General features: G+C 33.8%; 2 protein-coding genes across 2 annotated transcripts; one reads left to right on the forward strand and one right to left on the reverse strand.

Annotated features, from left to right (window-relative positions):
• Window positions 1–314: 314 nt before the first annotated feature.
• On the reverse strand, window positions 315–13,249 carry sdhaf3 (succinate dehydrogenase complex assembly factor 3). Its single transcript, XM_058047137.1, has 2 exons — window positions 12,972–13,249; window positions 315–3,721 (listed from the first exon to the last, which is right to left on the reverse strand). Exons 1-2 carry the CDS (start codon window positions 13,140–13,142, stop codon window positions 3,527–3,529), a joined length of 366 nt encoding a protein of 121 aa, XP_057903120.1. The 5' UTR covers window positions 13,143–13,249; the 3' UTR covers window positions 315–3,526.
• Window positions 13,250–15,600: 2,351 nt separating this feature from the next.
• On the forward strand, window positions 15,601–21,796 carry c1galt1a (core 1 synthase, glycoprotein-N-acetylgalactosamine 3-beta-galactosyltransferase 1a). Its single transcript, XM_058047136.1, has 3 exons — window positions 15,601–15,920; window positions 18,051–18,712; window positions 21,132–21,796. Exons 1-3 carry the CDS (start codon window positions 15,782–15,784, stop codon window positions 21,261–21,263), a joined length of 933 nt encoding a protein of 310 aa, XP_057903119.1. The 5' UTR covers window positions 15,601–15,781; the 3' UTR covers window positions 21,264–21,796.
• Window positions 21,797–22,134: the final 338 nt, after the last annotated feature.

Consider the following 22,134-nt stretch of genomic DNA (forward strand, 5'->3'; position numbering starts at 1 on the left):
AATAAATTAGCAAATATTTCTACTTAATAAATCAATTAATTTCTAATGAATTTTTTTGTATCATTTTTAAAATGTGGTTTAATTTGCACTAAAATTATAAAAAAAATATATACATATTAATTAATTCGTTAATTTTCAACCACTTATCTTCAAGAGGGTTGCGGGGGTGCTGGAGCCTATCCCAGCTGTCTTCGGGCGAGAGGCGGGGTACACCCTGGACTGGTGGCCAGCCAATCACAGGGCACATATAGACAAACAACCATTCACACTCTCATTCATACCTATGGACAATTTGGAGTCGCTAATTAATTAACCTAGCATGTTTTTGGAATGTGGGAGGAAGTCTGAGTACCCGGAGAAAAACCCACGCATGCACAGAGATGGCCGAGGGTGGAATTGAACCCTGGTCTCCTCGCTGTGAGGTCTGTGCACTAACCACTCTGATTTATTTATTTATTTATTTATTTTAAGTTGTTCCATAAGGCATTGCATCTGAGGAACGCATTCATTGGAGAACTGCGATGACGTCAGCTTCCCTTGTTTTGTGCAAAACTCCCGTTCACAAGCAGAATATATTGCTTGTATTGCTATATTGCTTCCCTAATATTGGGAATAAAGTAATATTATGAAAATAAAATTAGTATTTATGTCCGTGTCCACTACTTGAAGCATGTTGTTTCATGACAAATATCGAAACCACGATACCGGGAAAACACCTCGTGGACGGTATCGTGTACTCATTCCATCCATACGTCATTCACGTACGTGACCATTGTCGGAACAACCATTGTGACGTTTGAGCGTTCTTACGATTGCATAACTTAACTGCTTCAGCACGCTTGTCTCTCCGGACAGAAGAGTTTTGCACTTCCGCGTGAATAATAATGGAAAAATAACGACATCATCGCTCGGCCTGAAAGAAGCATTACTATTCGTTGTGAATAAACACACCTCACGATGTTTGCAACTGTTCACTGAATGCTAAAAAATAAAAATAAATAATCGGTAGCCTCTAATGGCTACAAAAAAAACATTGAGTTCCGCTTATTACTGTCCCTCACACAGCACTTTAATATCAGCTAATATTCTTAAAAGCCTCTCAACCCCCCCCCCCCCCGTCTTTGACCACAGCTTGGCACCAAAACGGGACACATTCGTCTTCCGAGTTATTATAAACAACTTCTGTTTTCCGTGCACACGCTTACATGGACAAAAGTCTAAAGGACACGCCTCTTAATCCAGGGGGTGTCCAAAGTGCGGAACCATGGCCATTTGTAGCCTGAAAAACAACATCACATCCCAGAGGGAGGCTGATATCATTGCAGCACACTGGCAGACACCAACAATGCATTACGGGAAAATATTTAAATAATATTTTAAATAATATAATATATGAAATAATTTTTATAATTTTTATAATTTTTATAATTTTTATAATTTTTATAATTTTTATAATTTTTATAATTAAATATTTTTTTCCTGCAAATTTCCCCACTGAGGGACGAAAAAGGCATATCTTATCTTATCTTCCATTTTAAACTTGTATTGGTGCTTGTTTGTATACTTATTATGGGTGTTAAGTTGTTGTGTGATGAGTTTAGCGTTCTGAGGTAGAGCTTAGCTGCACTACTGTATACGATGCAGGGTACAAACTTTAAGAACAGGTTACACACCGGAAATTATATACACAATTTTTTTTTTTTTTTTTACTTCCTGTCTGCAACCCACCCAGAATTCTTCCACAATTTTGGGTCCCGATTCATCAACTGAGAATCATTGCTCCTTTGCCTTTCCTTGTTTTCTATGCTGCCCTTTGCCCATTGGCTGGTGTTCCCGCCTTTGTTGTACTTCACCTCCGACCCCACTGAAGCAGCCAGAACAAACATGTCCGCCGTATGTGCGACTTCCTGTCTATTTGTACCTTGCAAAACATGCCATAAAAAATGGGTGGTGCTTTAAAAAGCTTTAGATTGGTACGGGCATTTGGGTTTACAAGGCTCACAATTGGTCGATTTCACTCCCAAATTTCAAACCCTTGATCGACGGAACATCAATTCTTGTGTCTTGACACCGCACACAACAAAGTGACTCGTCCTGGCATCGTTCGGCTGTAGTGTTTTTGTATCCATGTTAAATCATAACGCTATAAATGTCGCAATGTATAAACATGTTGAGTAATTGGAGCGGGAATCAAAACTATGTGGTTGGGAAACAATCACTCTAAGTAATGGGAAATTTTTTTTACACCAGTAGGGGGCGCCAAATAAATTCCCCATTCATTTTCAATGGGAAAATCGTCACAGTGAATATGAAATGACAATAAATGTGGGTCCTGATGGCTAATATTCAGCTGAACATTTTGAAGCCGGATTGTTTTGAATCAGTTGAGGAATCTGGGAAGAGTTAGCACACAAAAGAATAAAGTGGAATAAAAAGTAAAAGAGGAATAAATTGATGACAAAATGGTGCGCAATGTACTATATAGGCAAAGCTTTTTTTTTTTGTCTTTGCATCCCCGTTAAATTGGTTACAGCCCGTTTTTAAAAAATTAATCATATCATTGCTGGGGTGTGTCTGTGTTGCTACGGTAACCGGCCCACTATCCATAATCACACCTAAGTAGAATAACCTCGGCTAAAAGCTCGACAAATCCCATTTTATAAAAAAAACAGATGACAATTTGAAAGCACAAGCACTTAAAGGGATAAACGGATAAACAAGCAAGCAGTCAAGAGAGCAGCGTACGTCGTGAATAATTTTATAATATTTAGCAGCAATTTTGAAAGCTAAAAAAAAACACGGTATCGTGACTCTAAACCACTAAAACCCAAGCAGATTTTCATATCAACAAAAACCAGTAAAGTCTGTACCATTTATTAATATCATGTACTGTCTCTTTAAATAGATTAATTCAGCACACGGTGATAAATGAAAGTATGCTAGGGCCACTGAAATATTTTGAAAATACTGCAAAGTTATATATATACTTTAGCGTCAATATTTTGTTAGCATATTTTCCACCCACAAACCAAATATCATAAATTTGCATGCCTGCTCGTGACACCAAAATTCTATTTTACACTCCTATTATTCTTTGTTTACATCACATTAGCACGCTACGGATCAAAAATAGACGATCCCTGCTAGCGTAGCAAGCTAACTAGCCTCTCCGGTTTACTTATTCTATAAGTGTTTTTTGAAACGCCGAAAGGGAAAGAAGGAAAAAGAAGCACAGATCTTACCACTTCCACACAAAACGAGAGGAGAAACTTTTTAGCTTTTCCATTCAGTATTGGTTCTGCCGGCTCAGTAGCTAGTCTCCATGCAGTTGTGGAAGGTCATGTGATCTAATGTCATGTCTCATAACATGACATGATGCCCAGAGTGACCAGAATACTACATAGAGTACGACTTTTCTTGTTGTAGTATTATGACATTTTTCTCTGAATATTTGGAGTTTTGAATTGTAAAACTGATAGCGGTGTATGGAGTCCGATATGGAGGCTGGTACGCATTGAATGCTCGTTCATTTGGTGTCCTCCTGGATGTGAAATTGCCTATTGGGTTTAGTGGATTCGAGCAGGAGCTCGTACAGTTGGCCTATCTGTTCATCTTGGAAGTCGCTTAGTTTCTCCTCAGCCATGTCGATCCCAAACCTCGGTGAGGTGCGTTGGTCCCCGGATGATTCCAGGATCTGGGATTGCAGAATGTCCTTGTAGTTCTGTGAAAAAAAAAAAAACATGAAAAAAAAAACATGAAAAAAACATGGAAAAAAAAACATGAAAACAACATGAAAAAAACATGGAAAAAAAACATGAAAAAACATGAAAAAAAAACATGAAAAAAACATGAAAAAAAAAACATGAAAAAAAAACATGAAAAAAACATGAAAAAAAAAACGCTTTACCATGTTGGACAGTATTGCGTAATATGTATGCAGAAATGCAACAGTAAAAGTACTGTGATCCATTGTTTAACACAGTTGGTTCCAGACACGATCACAAAGTAGGATTCCTTAATTGTATATGGAATATTTTCATTTTACAACCTTCTAAATATGGTTTTTAACACGATTAGAGCCCTCCAGACATGAAATAACACCCCTGTAGTCTCCTTTACACTCGTATTACTTACTCCTTTTTTGGGGAGTTGGAAAAATCCTTTAAGAAATGTTTTGGAATGTTGAAAATTATAACCCACGTGTCTTGAATGAGCGGAATGTTTGGTGTTGGAATGGTTTGAAACAATTGATAACTGTGGAAAATTCCAATCAATTCAATGGGTATTTTTTTGTCAGAGAATGTTCAATTCCACCCTCAAGCATTTCTGTGTCGAATTTGCATGTCAAAAATTGTATAAGTCAAAATATTAAGAAAAAAAAAATGTTGGAATTTTTCAAAAATAATGTTTTCATGTTTTATGTTTTAGCAGCATATTTTTTTAAGTCACAAAAAAGCTATGTATAAATTTTGGAATTAAAAAAAAAAAAATTTAAAAAACACAAAAAGACATCTTTGGGGTTTTGAGTTAAAAAAAACAAACAAAAACGTGTCATATTGTACTTAAACCGAAATAAAATTTTGGTGTGAAATTTGGACCTAAACCCAAAAACATGCTAACCAAGGCACCAAATGTTTCATCCCAAAACCAAAACATTCGGCTCATTCAGAATATTTAGGTTGTTTCTCTAATTTTCACTGAATTTCTCATGATTTGACCCAAACATTCCCACTGAAACCAGTGTCGTTTTTCCCATTCCAGCGTCAAAACATTCAGGATAATAATTTCCTACATCCCAAAATATTTTGACTTTTTCCATAATTCTACATGTTGATGTTAGAATTCAAACACTATTTTTATTCATAATTTTTTTTTGTAAAAAAAATTGCCGGCTCAGATTATTTTGAAATGCTTTGGGTTGTAATTAGAAATAAAATATTATAAAATTTTAAAAAAATCAAAAAAAATTTGAAAAAAATTGAAATTTTTTTTTAAAAATTTTTAAAAAATATTTTAAAAAAATTTAAAAAAATAAAAAAAATAAAAATAAAAAAATAAAAATAAGGACCAAACAGCTGACCTCAAGACTGCAGACCTGTACAAGACCGTAATGGACTTGGGGTAAGGATGATTCTAAGAAAGGTGAGGGAGCAGCCCGGAATGACAAGGGAGGAGCTTGTTGGTTGATGTCAAAGGAGTTGGGAGCACAGTAAGCATGAAAAGTATTAGTAAGGCAATCGTGTATTGATTGGAATGCCTGTAAGGTCCTCCTGCTTAAGAATACACATGCAGACCAAAATGTTTTGCACAATTAGACAGGATGTAGTAATTTTGTACGCAGTCCAAGATCGAATAACGGACCCAGTACAATAGTCAATGTGGAATTAGTCAGAATTGATGAAATAGGAGTGTTAGAACGAGCACACGGCCAATGTCTTGTGTGTCCATTCAGAGAGCTTTCTGGCTTATAAGAATGCTCTCATCGTGGGCACAAACGAGTCACATGGCGTATTTGTGAAGCTCCGTCCAGCATGTAATGTGATTATGTTAAGTATTTTACCAAGGACAAACATCTTGCCCAAGGCTGATCTTTACAGCTGAAATAAATACGTTTTGTTACACTCCAGCAATATTCAATTCAATCTGAAAATAACCAGGATTCGTTCTTCTCACAGGCAGAGTCACCAATGTAGATGCTTTGTTTGGATGTTTGATTTTTTATATGGACTAGTTTGTTAGGCGTTTGGTTGTACGATAACATAGTGTGACATATTCTGCTAATAATCATATGAAAACAGCGGCGTACTAACATGAACGTTACAGAATTTATTGGAACAGATAGAGAGTATATAGCTGGAAAAGTACCGGATTTTCTGGACTATAAGTCGCTCCGGAGTATAAGTCGCACAAGGCCAAAAATGCATAATTAGGTTTGAAAAAAAAACAGGCATAAGTCGCACTGGAGCATAAGTAGCACAAGGCCAAAAATGCATAATTATGTTTAAAAAAAACATACATAAGTCACACTGGAGTATTAGTCGCACAAGGCCAAAAATGCATAATTAGGTAGAAAAAAACATACATAAGTCACATTGAAGGATAAGTCGCACAAGGCCAAAAATGCATAATTATGTTAAGAAAAACATACATAAGTCACACTGGAGTATAAGTTGCACAAGGCCAAAAATGCATAATTATGTTTAAAAAAAACATACATAAGTCACACTGGAGTATTAGTCGCACAAGGCCAAAAATGCATAATTAGGTAGAAAAAAACATACATAAGTCACATTGAAGGATAAGTCGCACAAGGCCAAAAATGCATAATTATGTTAAGAAAAACATACATAAGTCACACTGGAGTATAAGTTGCACAAGGCCAAAAATGCATAAATATGTAGAAAAAAAAAAAACGTACATAAGTCACACTGGAGTATAAGTCACACAAGGCCAAAAATGCATAATTAGGTAGAAAAAAAAAACATACATAAGTCACATTGGAGGATAAGTCGCACAATGCCAAAAATGCATAATTAGGTTTAAAAAAAAAACATACATAAGTCACACTGGACTATAAGTCGGACAAGGCCAAAAACGCATGATTATGTTAAAAAAACATACATAAGTCACATTGGAGGATAAGTCGCACAATGCCAAAAATGCATAATTAGGTACAAAAAAAACATACATAAGTCACACTGGAGTATAAGTAGCACAAGGCCAAAAATGCATAATTAGGTAAAAAATCATACATATGTCACACTGGAGTATCAGTTGCACAAGGCCAAAAATGCATAATTATGTTAAAAAAAACATACATAAGTCACACTGGAGTATAAGTCGCACAAGGCCAAAAATGCATAATTATGTTAAAAGAACATACATAAGTCGCACTGGAGTATAAGTCACAAAAGGCCAAAAATGCATAATTAGGTAGAAAAAAACATACATAAGTCACACTGGAGTATAAGTAGCACAAGGCCAAAAATGCATAAGTAGGTACAAAAAAACATACATAAGTCACACTGGAGTATAAGTCACACAAGGCCAAAAATGCATAATTAGGTAGAAAAAAAACATACATAAGTCGCACTGGAGTATACGTCGCACAAGGCCAAAAACTGGAGTATAAGTCGCACAAGGGCAAAAATGCATAATTAGGCACAAAAAAAACATACATAAGTCGCACTGGAGTATAAGTAGCACAAGGCCAAAAATGCATAATTGGGTAAAAAAATCATACATAAGTCACACTGGAGTATCAGTCGCACAAGGCCAAAAATGCATAATTAGGTAGAAAAAAACATACATAAGTTGCACTGGAGTATAAGTCGCAAAAGGCCAAACATGCATAAGTAGGTACAAAAAAAACATACATAAGTCACACTGGAGTATAAGTCGCATTTTTTTTTATATTTATTTTACAAACTACTGCTTGTGCCTGTTTTGAGGTCATTCCAACCTGCAATAAAAGTCAACCAAGTCTGGTGCTTGTGTGTCTCGCCCAATATTACAGTAACATTACTGACACCTAATGCAGGTTACGCATTGTATGGAAATGTTAACAAATACATACAGGTTCAGACACACTGGGAAATTAGTAAATAAATTGTTATTTTGATGTAAAACAACCCTTTTTTGTGTCATTTATGTTGATAGTTATTTTAATATTTGAGCTGTCACAAAAGCTAAGTTGGAAGCGTGACGTGGTATTATTTGATATAAACTTTATTATATTCGAAAGGGTTCACTTGCATTATTATTATGATATATTATCATTACATCAGTGGTTCATTTGGGCTGAAAATAACATCGACAATAATTCTGTCATATATATAACCATGATAACTTGCGGGACAGTATCCCGTCTGGCAACATTTGTCGTCGTCACGAGGCATACTAATTCGACTCCGACGTCCCGTGTTGGTGTTTGACGCCGAGCGCAATGACAAACGCACCTCTCTGGATTTCAGCTGCAATCTACTCCGATTTACTACCGGGTGATTTTCCATCCATCGGCGCTCTCTAATTGAATTGGAAATCAGGCTTTCCCCGTGATGACATAAAACGTGTTTACGGAGTTCTATTTGGAACGGAATGAGGTGTCGAGATACACACACACACACAAGAACATAAATACAAATATGGATTTCAAAACGTTAACGTTCTCAGCTACACCAGCACCAGTGTTTACAATAGCATTATAGTATGAGGCGACCTCTGCACACCCGACAAGGTCAAGTACATGTGGTTGTATTTTCTACGTAGCATCCCATCACAGAAGAACAGATTTTAAGGATCGGGCCGATACCGATTTTTTTTTCCATCATCGTTAGCCGATGGACGATTTTGCTTGGGCCGATATTTGTGGCCGATACTGCTACATTTCAATAAATATTTGTTTAAACTTGATACCTGTAATATTTGTTATCATTGTTATTTTTTCATGTAAATTGAGGGAGCAAAAGCAGTATCGGCCCGAAAAAAACCATATCGGTATTTCATATTTCATTCAACTGCCACATAAACGTTCCATCTCATTTTTTGGGGGGGGGGCCGATACCGATTTTTTTCCATCATCCTTAGCCGATGGCCGATTTTGCTTAGACCGATATTTGTGGCCGATACTGCTACATTTCAATAAATATTTGTCGAAACTTGATACCTGGAATATTTGTTATCATTGTTATTTTTTCATGTAAATTGAGGGAGCAAAAGCAGTATCGGCCACAAATATCGGCACAAGCAAAATCGGCCATCGGCTAAGGATGATGGGGAAAAAAAAACGGTATCGGCCCGAAAAAAACCATATCGGTATTTCATATTTCATTCAACTGCCACATAAACGTTCCATCTCATTTTTTGGGGGGGGCCGATACCAATTTTTTTCCATCATCCTTAGCTGATGACCGATTTTGCTTGGGCTGATATTTGTGGCCGATACTGCTTCAATAAATATTTGTTTATACTTGATACCTGTAATATTTGTTATCATTGTCATTTTTTTCATGTAAATTGAGGGAGCAAAAGCAGTATCGGCCACAAATAATTCTATGAAAATGGCCCATTTTGCCTGGGCCGATATTTGTGGCCGATACTGCTTTTGGTTCCTCAATTTACATGAAAAAACAACAATGATAACAAATATTCTAGGTATCAAGTTTCGACAAATATTTATTGAAATGTAGCAGTATCGGCCACAAATATCGGCACAAGCAAAATCTGCCATCAGCTAAGGATGATGGGGGAAAAAAATCGGTATCGGCCCAAAAAAAAACATATCGGTATTTCATATTTCATTCAACTGCCACATAAATGTTCCATCTCATTTTTTTTTTTTGGGGGGGGGCGATACCGATTTTTTTCCATCATCCTTAGCCGATGGCCGATTTTGCTTGGACCGATATTTGTGGCCGATACTGCTACATTTCAATAAATATTTGTTTAAACTTGATACCTGTAATATTTGTTATCATTGTTATTTTTTCATGTAAATTGAGGCAGCAAAAGCAGTATCGGCCACAAATATCGGCACAAGCAAAATCGGCCATCGGCTAAGGATGATGGGGAAAAAAAACGGTATCGACCCGAAAAAAACCATATCGGTCGATCCCTAGTCATTAGTGACAAACATGAGATGGAACGTTTATGTGGCAGTTGAATGAAATATGATACCACGATACCATTTTTTTCCATCATCCTTAGCTGATGACCAATTTTGCTTGGGCTGATATTTGTGGCCGATACTGCTACATTTCAATAAATATTTGTTAATACTTGATACCTGGAATATTTGTTATCATTGTCATTTTTTTCATGTAAATTGAGGGAGCAAAAGCAGTATCGGCCACAAATAATTCTATGAAAATGGCCGATTTTGCCTGGGCCGATATTTGTGGCCGATACTGCTTTTGGTCCCTCAATTTACATGAAAAAATAACAATGATAACAAATATTCTAGGTATCAAGTTTCGACAAATATTTATTGAAATGTAGCAGTATCGGCCACAAATATCGGCACAAGCAAAATCTGCCATCAGCTAAGGATGATGGGGGAAAAAAATCGGTATCGGCCCAAAAAAAAACATATCGGTATTTCATATTTCATTCAACTGCCACATAAATGTTCCATCTCATTTTTTTTTTTGGGGGGGGGGGGGGGCGATACCGATTTTTTTCCATCATCCTTAGCCGATGGCCGATTTTGCTTAGACCGATATTTGTGGCCGATACTGCTACATTTCAATAAATATTTGTCGAAACTTGATACCTGGAATATTTGTTATCATTGTTATTTTTTCATGTAAATTGAGGCAGCAAAAGCAGTATCGGCCACAAATATCGGCCCAAGCAAAATCGGCCATTGGCTAAGGATGATGGAAAAAAACCATATCGGTCGATCCCTAGTCATTAGTGACAAACATGAGATGGAACGTTTATGTGGCAGTTGAATGAAATATGAAATACCGATATGGTTTTTTGGGGGGCCGATACCGATTTTTTTTCCATCATCCTTAGCCGATGGCCGATATTTGTGGCCGATACTGCTACATTTCAACAAAAATTTGATTAAACTTGATATCTGGAAGATTTGTTATCATTGTCATTTTTTTCATGTAAATTGAGGGAGCAAAAGCAGTATCGGCCACAAATATCGGCCCAAGCGAAAGACACACGTTAGCCGTATGGACGACACACGAAGACGCACGTTTTTTTGGGGGCCGATACCAATTTTTTTTCCATCATCCTTAGCCGATGACCGATTTTGCTTGGGCCGATATTTGTGGCCGATACTGCTAATTGTCAATAAATATTTGTTGTCATTGTCATTTTTTCATGTAAATTGAGGGAGCAAAAGCAGTATCGGCCACAAATATCGGCACAAGCAACATCGGCGAAAGCGAAAGACACACGTTAGCCATATGGACGACACACGAAAACGTACGTTTTTTTTGGGGCCGATACAAATTTTTTTTCCATCATCCTTAGCCGATGACCGATTTTGCTTGGGCTGATATTTGTGGCCGATACTGCTAATTGTCAATAAATATTTGTTGTCATTGTCATTTTTTCATGTAAATCGAGGGAGCAAAAGCAGTATCGGCCACAAATATCGACCAAATTTTTTTTCCATCATCCTTAGCCGATGACCGATTTTGCTTGGGCCGATATTTGTGGCCGATACTGCTAATTGTCATTGTCATTTTTTCATGTAAATTGAGGGAGCAAAAGCAGTATCGGCCACAAGTATCAGCCAAGCAAAATCGGCCCAAGCGAAAGACACACGTTAGCCGTATGGACGACACACGAAAACGTACGTTTTTTTTGGGGCCGATACCAATTTTTTTTCCATCATCCTTAGCCGATGACCGATTTTGCTTGGGCTGATATTTGTGGCCGATACTGCTAATTGTCATTGTCATTTTTTCATGTAAATTGAGGGAGCAAAAGCAGTATCGGCCACAAATATCGGCCCAAGCAAAATCGGCCATCGGTTAAAGATGGTGGAAAAAAAAAAAAAATCGGTATCGGCCTGAAAAAAAAACCCCATATAGGTCGATCCCTACTTCGTACGTCTTTGTGTGTCATCCATACAGCTAACGTGTGTCTTTTGCAAATTTTGCTGGTATTAATTTTGGACTAAATTTTGAATTTTTTCATACGTCCTCCATGCATATCGAGATCTTACTCCTTCATGGTCACAACAACTACATTGTCCGCAACTTTTACCGTATCAACATGTTAAGTTTGATAAACGTTTGTCACTAAATGGCCCCCCACAACCAAACCAAACTAAAACACAAGGTCAAACCGTATCAATGGAAGGCACAGTCAATTCTAATTGATCTTTATATGCATATTTATTTTATGCCTACTCTGTGCTTGCTCATTACTGCCTCTTTCACTCGTTGACACAATGATGGCAGATGCTGATGTCACATGCCAGATGGCGTATTTACACATTTATTTCATTCAACTCATGTGGGAAAGAAAGAAATATTAGGAAAAAGAACAGATATTGTGTGGGAAAATCATTGAAAATAACATATGGATGATATTGTTTTGGTTTCAATATCAGCCTCCCCCCCTTATTTAAAATATGTGCAATGTGGAAAATAGCATTGAGTTGACTGTAAGGGTGGGTGGATTTGGGGGGGGGGGTATAGACCCTATAGAAAGACCTTCCGAGGTTCTACAGAAGCTCCTGTTGCCTCAAGATTCCACCAATTCCAATGCAAAGACTCCAGGTTCGGAATACTTATTATTATTATACTTATACATATTATATATTATACTTATTAAATTATGCAATTATTATTTTAAAAAATAATTTACATTTCAAAAAATAATTTTAATTAAATAATTAAATAATTTAAATTAAATGATTAAATTATTTATGTTAAATAAATTATTTTTTTTAATTGTTATTTAAAAAATAATTTAAATTTAAATTAAAAAATAATTTAAATTTAAATTAAAAAATAATTTAAATTAAATAATTACATAATTTAAATTAAATAATTACACAATTTAAATTAAATAATTTAAATTACATAAATTACATTATTTAATTATTATTAAAAATAATTTAAATATAAATTTTAAAAAATAATTTCAATTAATAATATAGCTGTCTGTATCACATATCTGTGGCCTATTTTTTTTGTATTTTGCATATATTCACAGCGTCAGGGAAAGTAGACATTTCAAACAGGCATGAAAAGACAGAAATATTTTCAAAAATGCAAAATAAAAAGTACTTGAGTGGGAAAAAAACCCAAGCCGAAGGACCACAATACGAGCTGTTTGTTGGCGCTTTTCCGCCATCTTGTGGCAATGTCCTGACACTGCACACTCGGTATATGTCAATACCGGAAATGACAGGAAATACAGCAAATGTATCAAAACCACATCGTGATGATTAGAATACAAAACAGAAATAGAGTGCGATGTTCTAATGGAGTATTTACCTGCCATTCTGTCATGAAATTGTCTGCTTGTTGCGGAGAAGCAGTCTTGTGTCTTCTGAACTCTTCTTTCACGTACTGGTCGCCCAGCGCTCTTAAATGTATCGGCATCAAGCGATGCAGTACAAGAATCCTTTTGTACAACGAACATACTTTAGAAACATGGCTACTCATCGTTAACTCGGATAATAAATACTACTAACACAACACGGCAATTTATAGTAGCAAACGGTAGTAAAGTTACTTAACTAACGTCCTTGCGGCTTGTCCCGGATGTGATACTGTAGTACATTTCCGGTCCCGGAGACTAGGAAAATATTGTAATATGTCGCCCCCTGCTGCAGCGGAAGAAAAGCGCAGGGGAAACTGACTTTTGTTGTGTCTCTATTTGCTTCGATCGTGATTAATGATTAATGACTAAATAAGAATTAGTCAAATAGATATTGTACTTTATTATTATTTATTATTATTATTGTACTTTACTTGTAATTTACTTTGGTTCTGTGTTTTATTTTGACTACTTCCGGTTAGTTGGTATCACTAAACATTAAACACAAATTATGATTTTTAGACAAAACACATTTAAAATTGACATAATTATGTATATTTTTGACAATAATAGACCACATTTAACCACAACAAAGCACTAATTTAGTTTATTTATAATACAATGTAAGAATTGTACTATTTTGTAGATATTATTCCACTTTCTTGTTGTACTTTGGTACTTGTACTTTACTTTGGTTCTGTGTTTTATTTTGACAACTTCCTGATCTTTGGTGTCGCGAAACATTACAGTAACATTACTGACACCTAGCGGCCAGTGTATAATACTACATATCATCACAAAGTATTTGAATTAGTCTTTTGGATGACTTATCTTTGCATTTTACTTCATTTAGTCACTTTTATGCTTGAAAAATGCTGATTTTTAGACAAAATATATTTAAAATTGACATAATTATGTATATTTCTGACAATAATAGACCATATTTAACCACAACAAAGCACTAATTTAGTTTATTTATAATACATTGTAAGAATTGTACTATTTTGTAGATATTATTCCACTTTCTTGTTGTACTTTACTTTGATTCTGTGTTTTATTTTGACAACTTCCTGATCTTTGGTGTCACTAAACATTACAGTAACATTAGTGACACCTAGCGACCAGAGTAGAATACTACACACTACATTTACTATAATACTACATATCATCACAACGTCTTTGAATTAGTCTTTTGGATGACTTGTCTTTGCATTTTACTTCATTTGGTCACTTTTATACTTGAAAATGTTGATTTTTAGACAAAATATATTAAAAATTGACATAATTATGTATATTTCTGACAATAATAGACCATATTTAACCACAACAAAGCACCAATTTAGTTTATTTATAATACAATGTAAGAATTGTACTATTTTGTAGATATTATTCCACTTTCTTGTTGTACTTTACTTTGGTTCTGTGTTTTATTTTGACAACTTCCTGATCTTTGGTGTCACTAAACATTACAGTAACATTAGTGACACCTAGCGGCCAGTGTAGGATACTACATACTACATTTACTATAATACTACATATCATCACAACGTCTTTGAATGAGTCTTTTGGATGTCTTATCTTTACATTTTACTTCATTTAGTTACTTTTATACTTGAAAATGTTGATTTTTAGACAAAATATATTTAAAATTGACATAATTATGTATGTTTTTGACAATAATAGACCATATTCAAGCACAACAAAGCACTAATTTAGGATATTTATAATACAATGTAAGAATTGTACCATTTTGTAGATATTATTCCACTTTCTTGTTGTACTTTACTTGTACTTTACTTTGGTTCTGTGTTTTATTTTGACAACTTCCTGATCTTTGGTGTCACTAAACATTACAGTAACATTAGTGACACCTAGCGACCAGTGTAGGATACTACATACTACATTTACTATAATACTACATATCATCACAACGTCTTTGAATTAGTCTTTTGGGTGTCTTATCTTTGCATTTTACTTCATTTAGTTACTTTTATACTTGAAAATGTTGATTTTTAGACAAAATATATTTAAAATTGACATAATTATGCATATTTTTGACAATAATAGACCATATTCAAGCACAACAAAGCACTAATTTAGGATATTTATAATACAATGTAAGAATTGTACCATTTTGTAGATATTATTCCACTTTCTTGTTGTACTTTCCTTGTACTTTACTTTGGTTCTGTGTTTTATTTTGACAACTTCCTGATCTTTGGTGTCACTAAACATTACAGTAACATTATTGACATCTAGCGGCCAGTGTAGGATACTACATACTACATTTACTATAATACTACATATCATCACAACGTCTTTGAATGAGTCTTTTGGATGTCTTATCTTTGCATTTTACTTCATTTAGTTACTTTTATGCTTGAAAATGATGATTTTTAGACAAAATATATTTAAAATTGACATAATTATGCATATTTTTGACAATAATAGACCATATTTAACAACAAGAAAGTGCTGATTTAGGCCTGTCAGGACCCCATTTTGGTCCCAGTCCGACCCTGTGCAGGATATTTACCTTGAAATCTTTTTTTTTTTTTGTCCACCATCTTGAAGCTCCGCCTCCTCCTGGTTTGTGGCACTGAGTGGAAACACCTGCATGACAAAGCAGGTGAGAGATCAGTCTGTTGTCTTCAGATGCCGTGAGGAGCTTCAGCTTCAAATGTGACTGTAATGTCAGCACCGTCCGTCCGTTCATCCGTCCTGGAAGCTGACCTTGTCAAGGACGTTTGATTTGTGAAAGACAATGCCTCGTGTCCTCTTCACCGCTGGATTGCTGATGGGATTTTTGTCCATGCGATGTTTTTTGGGATTGGACTCGTCTAAGAGATATACGCCGTATGTCCGGCCGACGTCCGGTCAAGGAGATCAACGTGGAAACAAAGGTAAGTATTTTCAAATATTGACTTGTCATTTACAATGACTTGCCCGCCTTCTTCAGTACAGCACACACACACACATGCACACACACACAAGCACACACACACACACATGCACACACTACACGCACACACTCACAAAAAATGTTGTTGTAGTTTTCTGTGGAGTAAAACTGCACTGATGTTGATCATCATCATGTAACATATTTGCCTATGTTATCCAACCCTAACCCTAACTAAAACAGTGGTGTCCAAAGTGCGGCCCGGCGGGCCATTTGCGGCACTTTTTTTTTTTTTGCGGCACATTTTAAAAGCAAACTAAAAAATAAAATAAAATAAAATCAACACCAAAAATGGCCTGAGACGACTATGGAAAGGGGGGATTTATGTGACTTTGGTGCTAATGATGCTAATTTGTTTGTGTTTTGCTGCCACGTTCGAAATAAAAGCTATGCTCCATTTTCTCTTTGACACGTATGACATGTGATGTTATGAATTTATTCTCGTAAATTAACAACTTTATCCTTGAATATTTCTGACGTGGTTCTCGTAAATATACGACTTTAAACTAATTAAATTATATTAGGATTAAAATAAAAAAAACACATTTATTTTAAATTATTATTAATTTATAATAATTAATTATTTTTTTAAATTATGTTAGGATTAAAATTTAAAAACACTTATTTTAGATTATTATTAATTTATTATAATTATTTATTATTATCTTTAATTATGAAATTATATTAGAATAAAAAACACATTTATTTAAAATTATTATTAATTTATTATAATTAATTATTATTATTATTTATCAAATTATATTAGGATTAAAATAAAAAAACACATTTATTTTAAATTATTATTAAATTGTATTAGAATTAAAATTTAAAAAACACTTATTTTAAATTATTATTTTAAATTAAATTATATTAGGATTAAAATAAAAAACACATTTATTTTAAATTATTATTAATTTATTATAATTATTATATTAATTATCAAATTATATTAGGATTAAAATAAAAATCACATTTATTTTAAATTATTATTAATTTAAATTATATTAGGATTAAAATTTAAAAAACACTTATTTTTAATTATTATTAATTTATTATAATTTATTATCTTTAATTATTAAATTAGGATTAAAATAAAAAAACATTTATTTTAAATTATAATTAATTTATTATAATTAATTATTATATTCATTATCAAATTATATTAGGATTAAAATAAAAAACACTTATTTTTAATTATTATTAATTTATTATAATTAATTATTGTTATTAATTATCAAATTATATATTGATAAAATAAAAACACTTATTTTAATTATTATAAATTTAAATTATTAAATTATATTAGGATTCAAATACAAAACACATTTATTTTAAACTATTAATTAATTATAATTAATTATTATTTTTATTATTAAATTATATTAGGATTAAATTAAAAAACACTTATATTTTATTATTAATTTATTATTACTATTTTTAATTATTAAATTATATTAGGATTCAAATTAAAATAAAAAACACATTTATTTAAAATTATTATTAATTCATTATTATTATTTTTAATTATTAAATTATATTAGGATTAATTAAAAAAAACATTGATTTTAAATTATTATTAATTTATTATAATTATTATTTTTAATTATTAAATTAGGATTCAAATAAAAAACACATTTATTTTAAATTATTATTAATTTATTTTAATTAATTATTATTTTTAATGATTAAATTATATTAGGATTAAAATAAAAAACATTGATTTTAAATTATTATTAATTTATTATAATTATTATTTTAAATTATATTAGGATTAAAATAAAAAACACATTTATTTTAAATTATTATTAATTTATTATAATTAATTATTATTTTTAATTATTAAATTATGTTAGGATTAAATAAAAAAACACATTTATTTAAAATTATAATTAATTTATTATAATTAATTATTATTTTTAATTATTAAATTATATTAGGATTAAATTAAAAAAACACATTTATTTAAAATTATTATTAATTTATTGTAATTCATTATTATTTTTAATTATTAAATTATATTAGGATTAAAATAAACTGTTTGTTTTCCAAAAAACACTCTTTGTTTTCCATGCAGGTGTAAAGTTGACTTCTCAAGCTAATCCTTCACAAAGCACCCGGATTCTGTGTTGGATCATGACGAGCCCCAAGAACCTGGAATCCCGAACCAAGCACATTAAGGAAACCTGGGCGGAGCGTTGCGACACGGTGCTGTACATGAGTTCCGTTAAGACGGACTTCCCGACTGTCGAGCTGAACGTCAGCGAGGGCAGGGAAAACCTGTTCCGGAAGACCATCCAGGCCTTTCACCACATCCACCAGCACCACCTAAACGATGCGGACTGGTTCCTAAAAGCCGACGACGACACGTACGTGATTGTGGAAAACCTTCGCCGTATGGTGTCGCAGCTCGACAGCGAGGAACCTTTGTACCTGGGAAGGAGGTTCAGGCCTTTCGTGGGTCAAGGCTACATGAGCGGCGGAGCGGGTTACGTCCTCAGTAAGGAAGCGCTGAGAAGGTTCATCCGAGGCTTCGCCACCGGAGCTTGCACACCCTACTCTTCCACGGAGGACTTATCTCTGGGGAAATGCATGGAGGCCATGAAGGTGGAACCGGTAGACACCAGAGATGGGAACGGGCGGCATACGTTCCACCCTTTCCCTCCAGAACGTTACTTGGTGGTACAGACCCAGAAAAAACCCTGGCATCTGCTTTACGAGTACTACCCTCCCATTCAAGTAAGTACAGCATAAGTACGTGTTTGTTTTTCTTATTTATTTTTCTTATGCTTATTTTCGGCCCTTTGTATAGATCTTCCAGAATCTGCACCTATTCAAGATGTATTTCCTTGGATTTCCAATTCGGTCTGTTTTAATTTGTTCAATTTGCACGCACACTCCGCTGTGATTGGTCACACTCAGCTTCTACAGCTAACAGGTAGTACCCGGGCATGCCCATATAAGGAAGTTCGATTTTTATTGAGCTTTTATTGTGTTAAAAGAGCCATGACAAACTTCTTTCAGCGCCCACTTCCAAATTTGCGGCACTCATGTAACATATTTGCCTATGTTATCCAACTCTAACTAAAACAGTGGTGTCCAAAGTGCGGCCCGGCGGACCATTTGCGGCACTTTTTTAATTTTTTTTGTGGCACATTTTAAAACAAAAAAAATAAATAAAAAATCAACACCAAAAATGGCCCGAGACGACTATGGAAATGGAAAGGGGGGATTTATGTGACCTTGGTGCTAATGATGCTAATACGTGTTTATTTTTCTTATTTATTTTTCTTATGCTTATTTTCGGCCCTTTGTATAGATCTTCCAGAATCTGCACCTATTCAAGCTGTATTTCTTTGGATTTCCAATTCGGTCTGTTTTAATTTGTTCAATTTGCACGCACACTCCGCTGTGATTGGTCACACTCAGCTTCTACAGCTAACAGGTAGTACCCAGGCGTGCCCATATAAGGAAGTTTGATTTTTATTGAGCCGTGTTATAAAAAAAAAACTGTTAAAACCGAACCTTCAGAGCCATGCCAAACTTATTTCAGCGCCCACTTCCAAATGCGCAAACCTAAATGATCTGAAACTCGGCTGTAGCGTTTTTGCGTCCTTAATACTTGCTGAGGAAATTGATTGACCATGTTCTACAGTCCCTTAGCCAATCAGGATGCAGAACACAATACGTGTTCATACACTGTCAAAAAAAAAACCCAAACATAACATGCAAAATTGCACTAAAAAAAACGTAAAACAGTGAGGCCGCGAAAGGTGAAATTGTAGTTTAAAAAGAAAAAACTTGAGTCTTTAAGTACCCGTGAATCAGTTGAATCAATCTTATGTACCCGTGAGTGATATTTGAGTCTTCCTTTGGTACCTGTCCATAGCTGAGAGTCAGTGAAACTCGAGTCTTCTGTGAGTACCCGTGAGTTAATCAAACTTGACGATGCTGCGAGTACTCGTATGACGGTGTAATACCCGGGAGTTAGTGAAACTCGAGTCTTCTGTGAGTTAATGAAACTCGAAAATGCTGCGAGTACTCGTATGATGGTGTAATACCCGGGAGTCAGTGAAACTCGAGTTTTGCATGAGTACTTGTGAGACAGTGAAAACTTAGTCTTCCACAAATACCCGTGAGTCTTTGAAACTCGAGTTTTCCTCAGATACCCGTGAGAGTAAAACTCGAGTCTTAAGTGTTCTGCAACTACCTTTGAGTCATAGTCAAGTACCCGTGAGTCAGTGAACCTCGAGTCTTCTGTGGGTCAGGGAAATGCAAGTACCCGGTAGTCTTTGAATCTTGAGTTTTCCTCGATACCTGTGAGGGTAAAACTCGAGTCTAAAAGCGTTCTGCGACTACCTGTGAGACAGTGGAAGTTGAGTCTTAGTCAAGTACCCGTGAGTCAGTGAAACTCGAGTTTTCCATGAGTATTCGTGAGACAGTGAAAATCGAGTCTTCCACAAATACCCGGGAGTCTTTGAAACTCGTGTTTTCCTTGGATACCTGTGAAAGTAAAATTTGAGTCGTAGTCTTAGTCAAGTATCCGTGAGTCAGTGAAACTCGAGTCTTCTGCGAGTACCCATGAGTTAATCAAACTCGACTATGTTGCAAGTACTTGTGAAACTTGAGTTTTCCAGAAATACCCGGGAGTCAGTGAAACTTGAGTCTTGTGTGGGTCAGGGGAACTCGAGTTTTCCATGAGTACTCGTGAGACAGTGAAAATCGAGTCTTCCACAAGTACCCGGGAGTCGGTGGAACTTGTGTCATACTCCAGTACCCGTGAGTCAGTGAAACTCGAGTCTTCTGTGAGTACCCGCGAGTTAATCAAACTCGACTATGCTGCAAGTACTTGTGAAACTTGAGTTTTCCAGAAATACCCGGGAGTCAGTGAAACTTGAGTCTTGTGTGGTTCAGGGAAACTCCAGTTTTCCATGAGTATTTGTGAGACGGTAAAAATCGGGTCTTCCACAAATACCCGTGAGTCGGTGGAACTTGTGTCATACTCCAGTACCCGTGAGTCAGTGAAGCTTGAGTTTTCTGCAAAGTACCCATGAGTCAGTGAAACTTTAATGCTTTTTCATTGACTTCATTAGTATATATATTATATATATTTTTGCAATATTGCCATTAAATTAATTTTTTTTCTTTCTTTCCTTAGGGTCCAGGTTGCTGTTCGGATTTCGCTGTGTCCTTCCACTACATCTACGATGTTCAACTTTACCTTTTGGAGTATCTGACATACCACCTGCGACCATACGGATATAAATACAGGTTGAATTTGAGCCGTTAGAATGGGAATCTAAGGCTGGGAATAAAATGGTTTAATCCAAAGTTACTAAGTACAAGTAAATGCAGGTTGTTGACACAAAAGGAGTATGGAATTGCTAATTTGCTAATGGGGAATTCTGGGCTTTCCTGAAACCAGTTGAGTCGGTACTTTTGTTGCCATTTATTTTAAATTAGTATTAATTTATTATAATTAATTATTATTATTAATTATCAAATTATATTAGGATTAAAATAAAAAACATGTATTTTTAATTATTATAAATTTAAATTATTAAATTATATTAGGATTAAAATAAAAAAAACACATTTATTTTAAATTATTATTCATTTATTATAATATTATTCTTAATTATTAAATTATATTAGGATTAAATTTAAAAAACACATTTATTTTAAATTATTATTAATTTATTATAATAATTATTACTTTTAATCATTAAATTATATTAGGATTCAAATTAAAATAAAAAACACATTTATTTTAAATTATTAATTTATTCGAATTAATTATTATTTTAAATTATTAAATTATATTAGGATTAAATTAAAAAACACATTTATTTTTTATTATTAATTTATTATAATTATTATTATTTTTAATTATTAAATTATATTAGGATTCAAATTAAAATAAAAAACACTTATTTTAAATTATTATTAATTTATTATAATTAATTATTATTTTTAATTATTAAATTATATTAGGATTCAAATTAAAAAACACATTTATTTTTTATTATTAATTTATTATAATTATTATTATTTTTAATTATTAAATTATATTAGGATTAAATTAAAAAAACACATTTATTTTAAATTATTATTAATTTATTATAATAATTATTACTTTTAATCACTAAATTATATTAGGA

This window comes from Doryrhamphus excisus, chromosome 14 (genome assembly GCF_030265055.1).
Source record: "Doryrhamphus excisus isolate RoL2022-K1 chromosome 14, RoL_Dexc_1.0, whole genome shotgun sequence".
NCBI lineage: Eukaryota > Metazoa > Chordata > Actinopteri > Syngnathiformes > Syngnathidae > Doryrhamphus > Doryrhamphus excisus.

Excerpts from the sequence above, each read along its gene's own strand:
- sdhaf3 (XM_058047137.1), bottom strand. The coding sequence starts at position 13,142 with ATGAGTAGCCATGTTTCTAAAGTATGTTCGTTGTACAAAAGGATTCTT. Across the intron at positions 3,722-12,971 it reads ATTTCATGACAGAATGGCAG|AACTACAAGGACATTCTGCA; the intron begins GTAAATACTCCA and ends TTTTTTTCACAG.
- c1galt1a (XM_058047136.1), top strand. The coding sequence starts at position 15,782 with ATGCCTCGTGTCCTCTTCACCGCTGGATTGCTGATGGGATTTTTGTCC. Across the intron at positions 15,921-18,050 it reads AGATCAACGTGGAAACAAAG|GTGTAAAGTTGACTTCTCAA; the intron begins GTAAGTATTTTC and ends TTTTCCATGCAG. Across the intron at positions 18,713-21,131 it reads AGTACTACCCTCCCATTCAA|GGTCCAGGTTGCTGTTCGGA; the intron begins GTAAGTACAGCA and ends TTCTTTCCTTAG.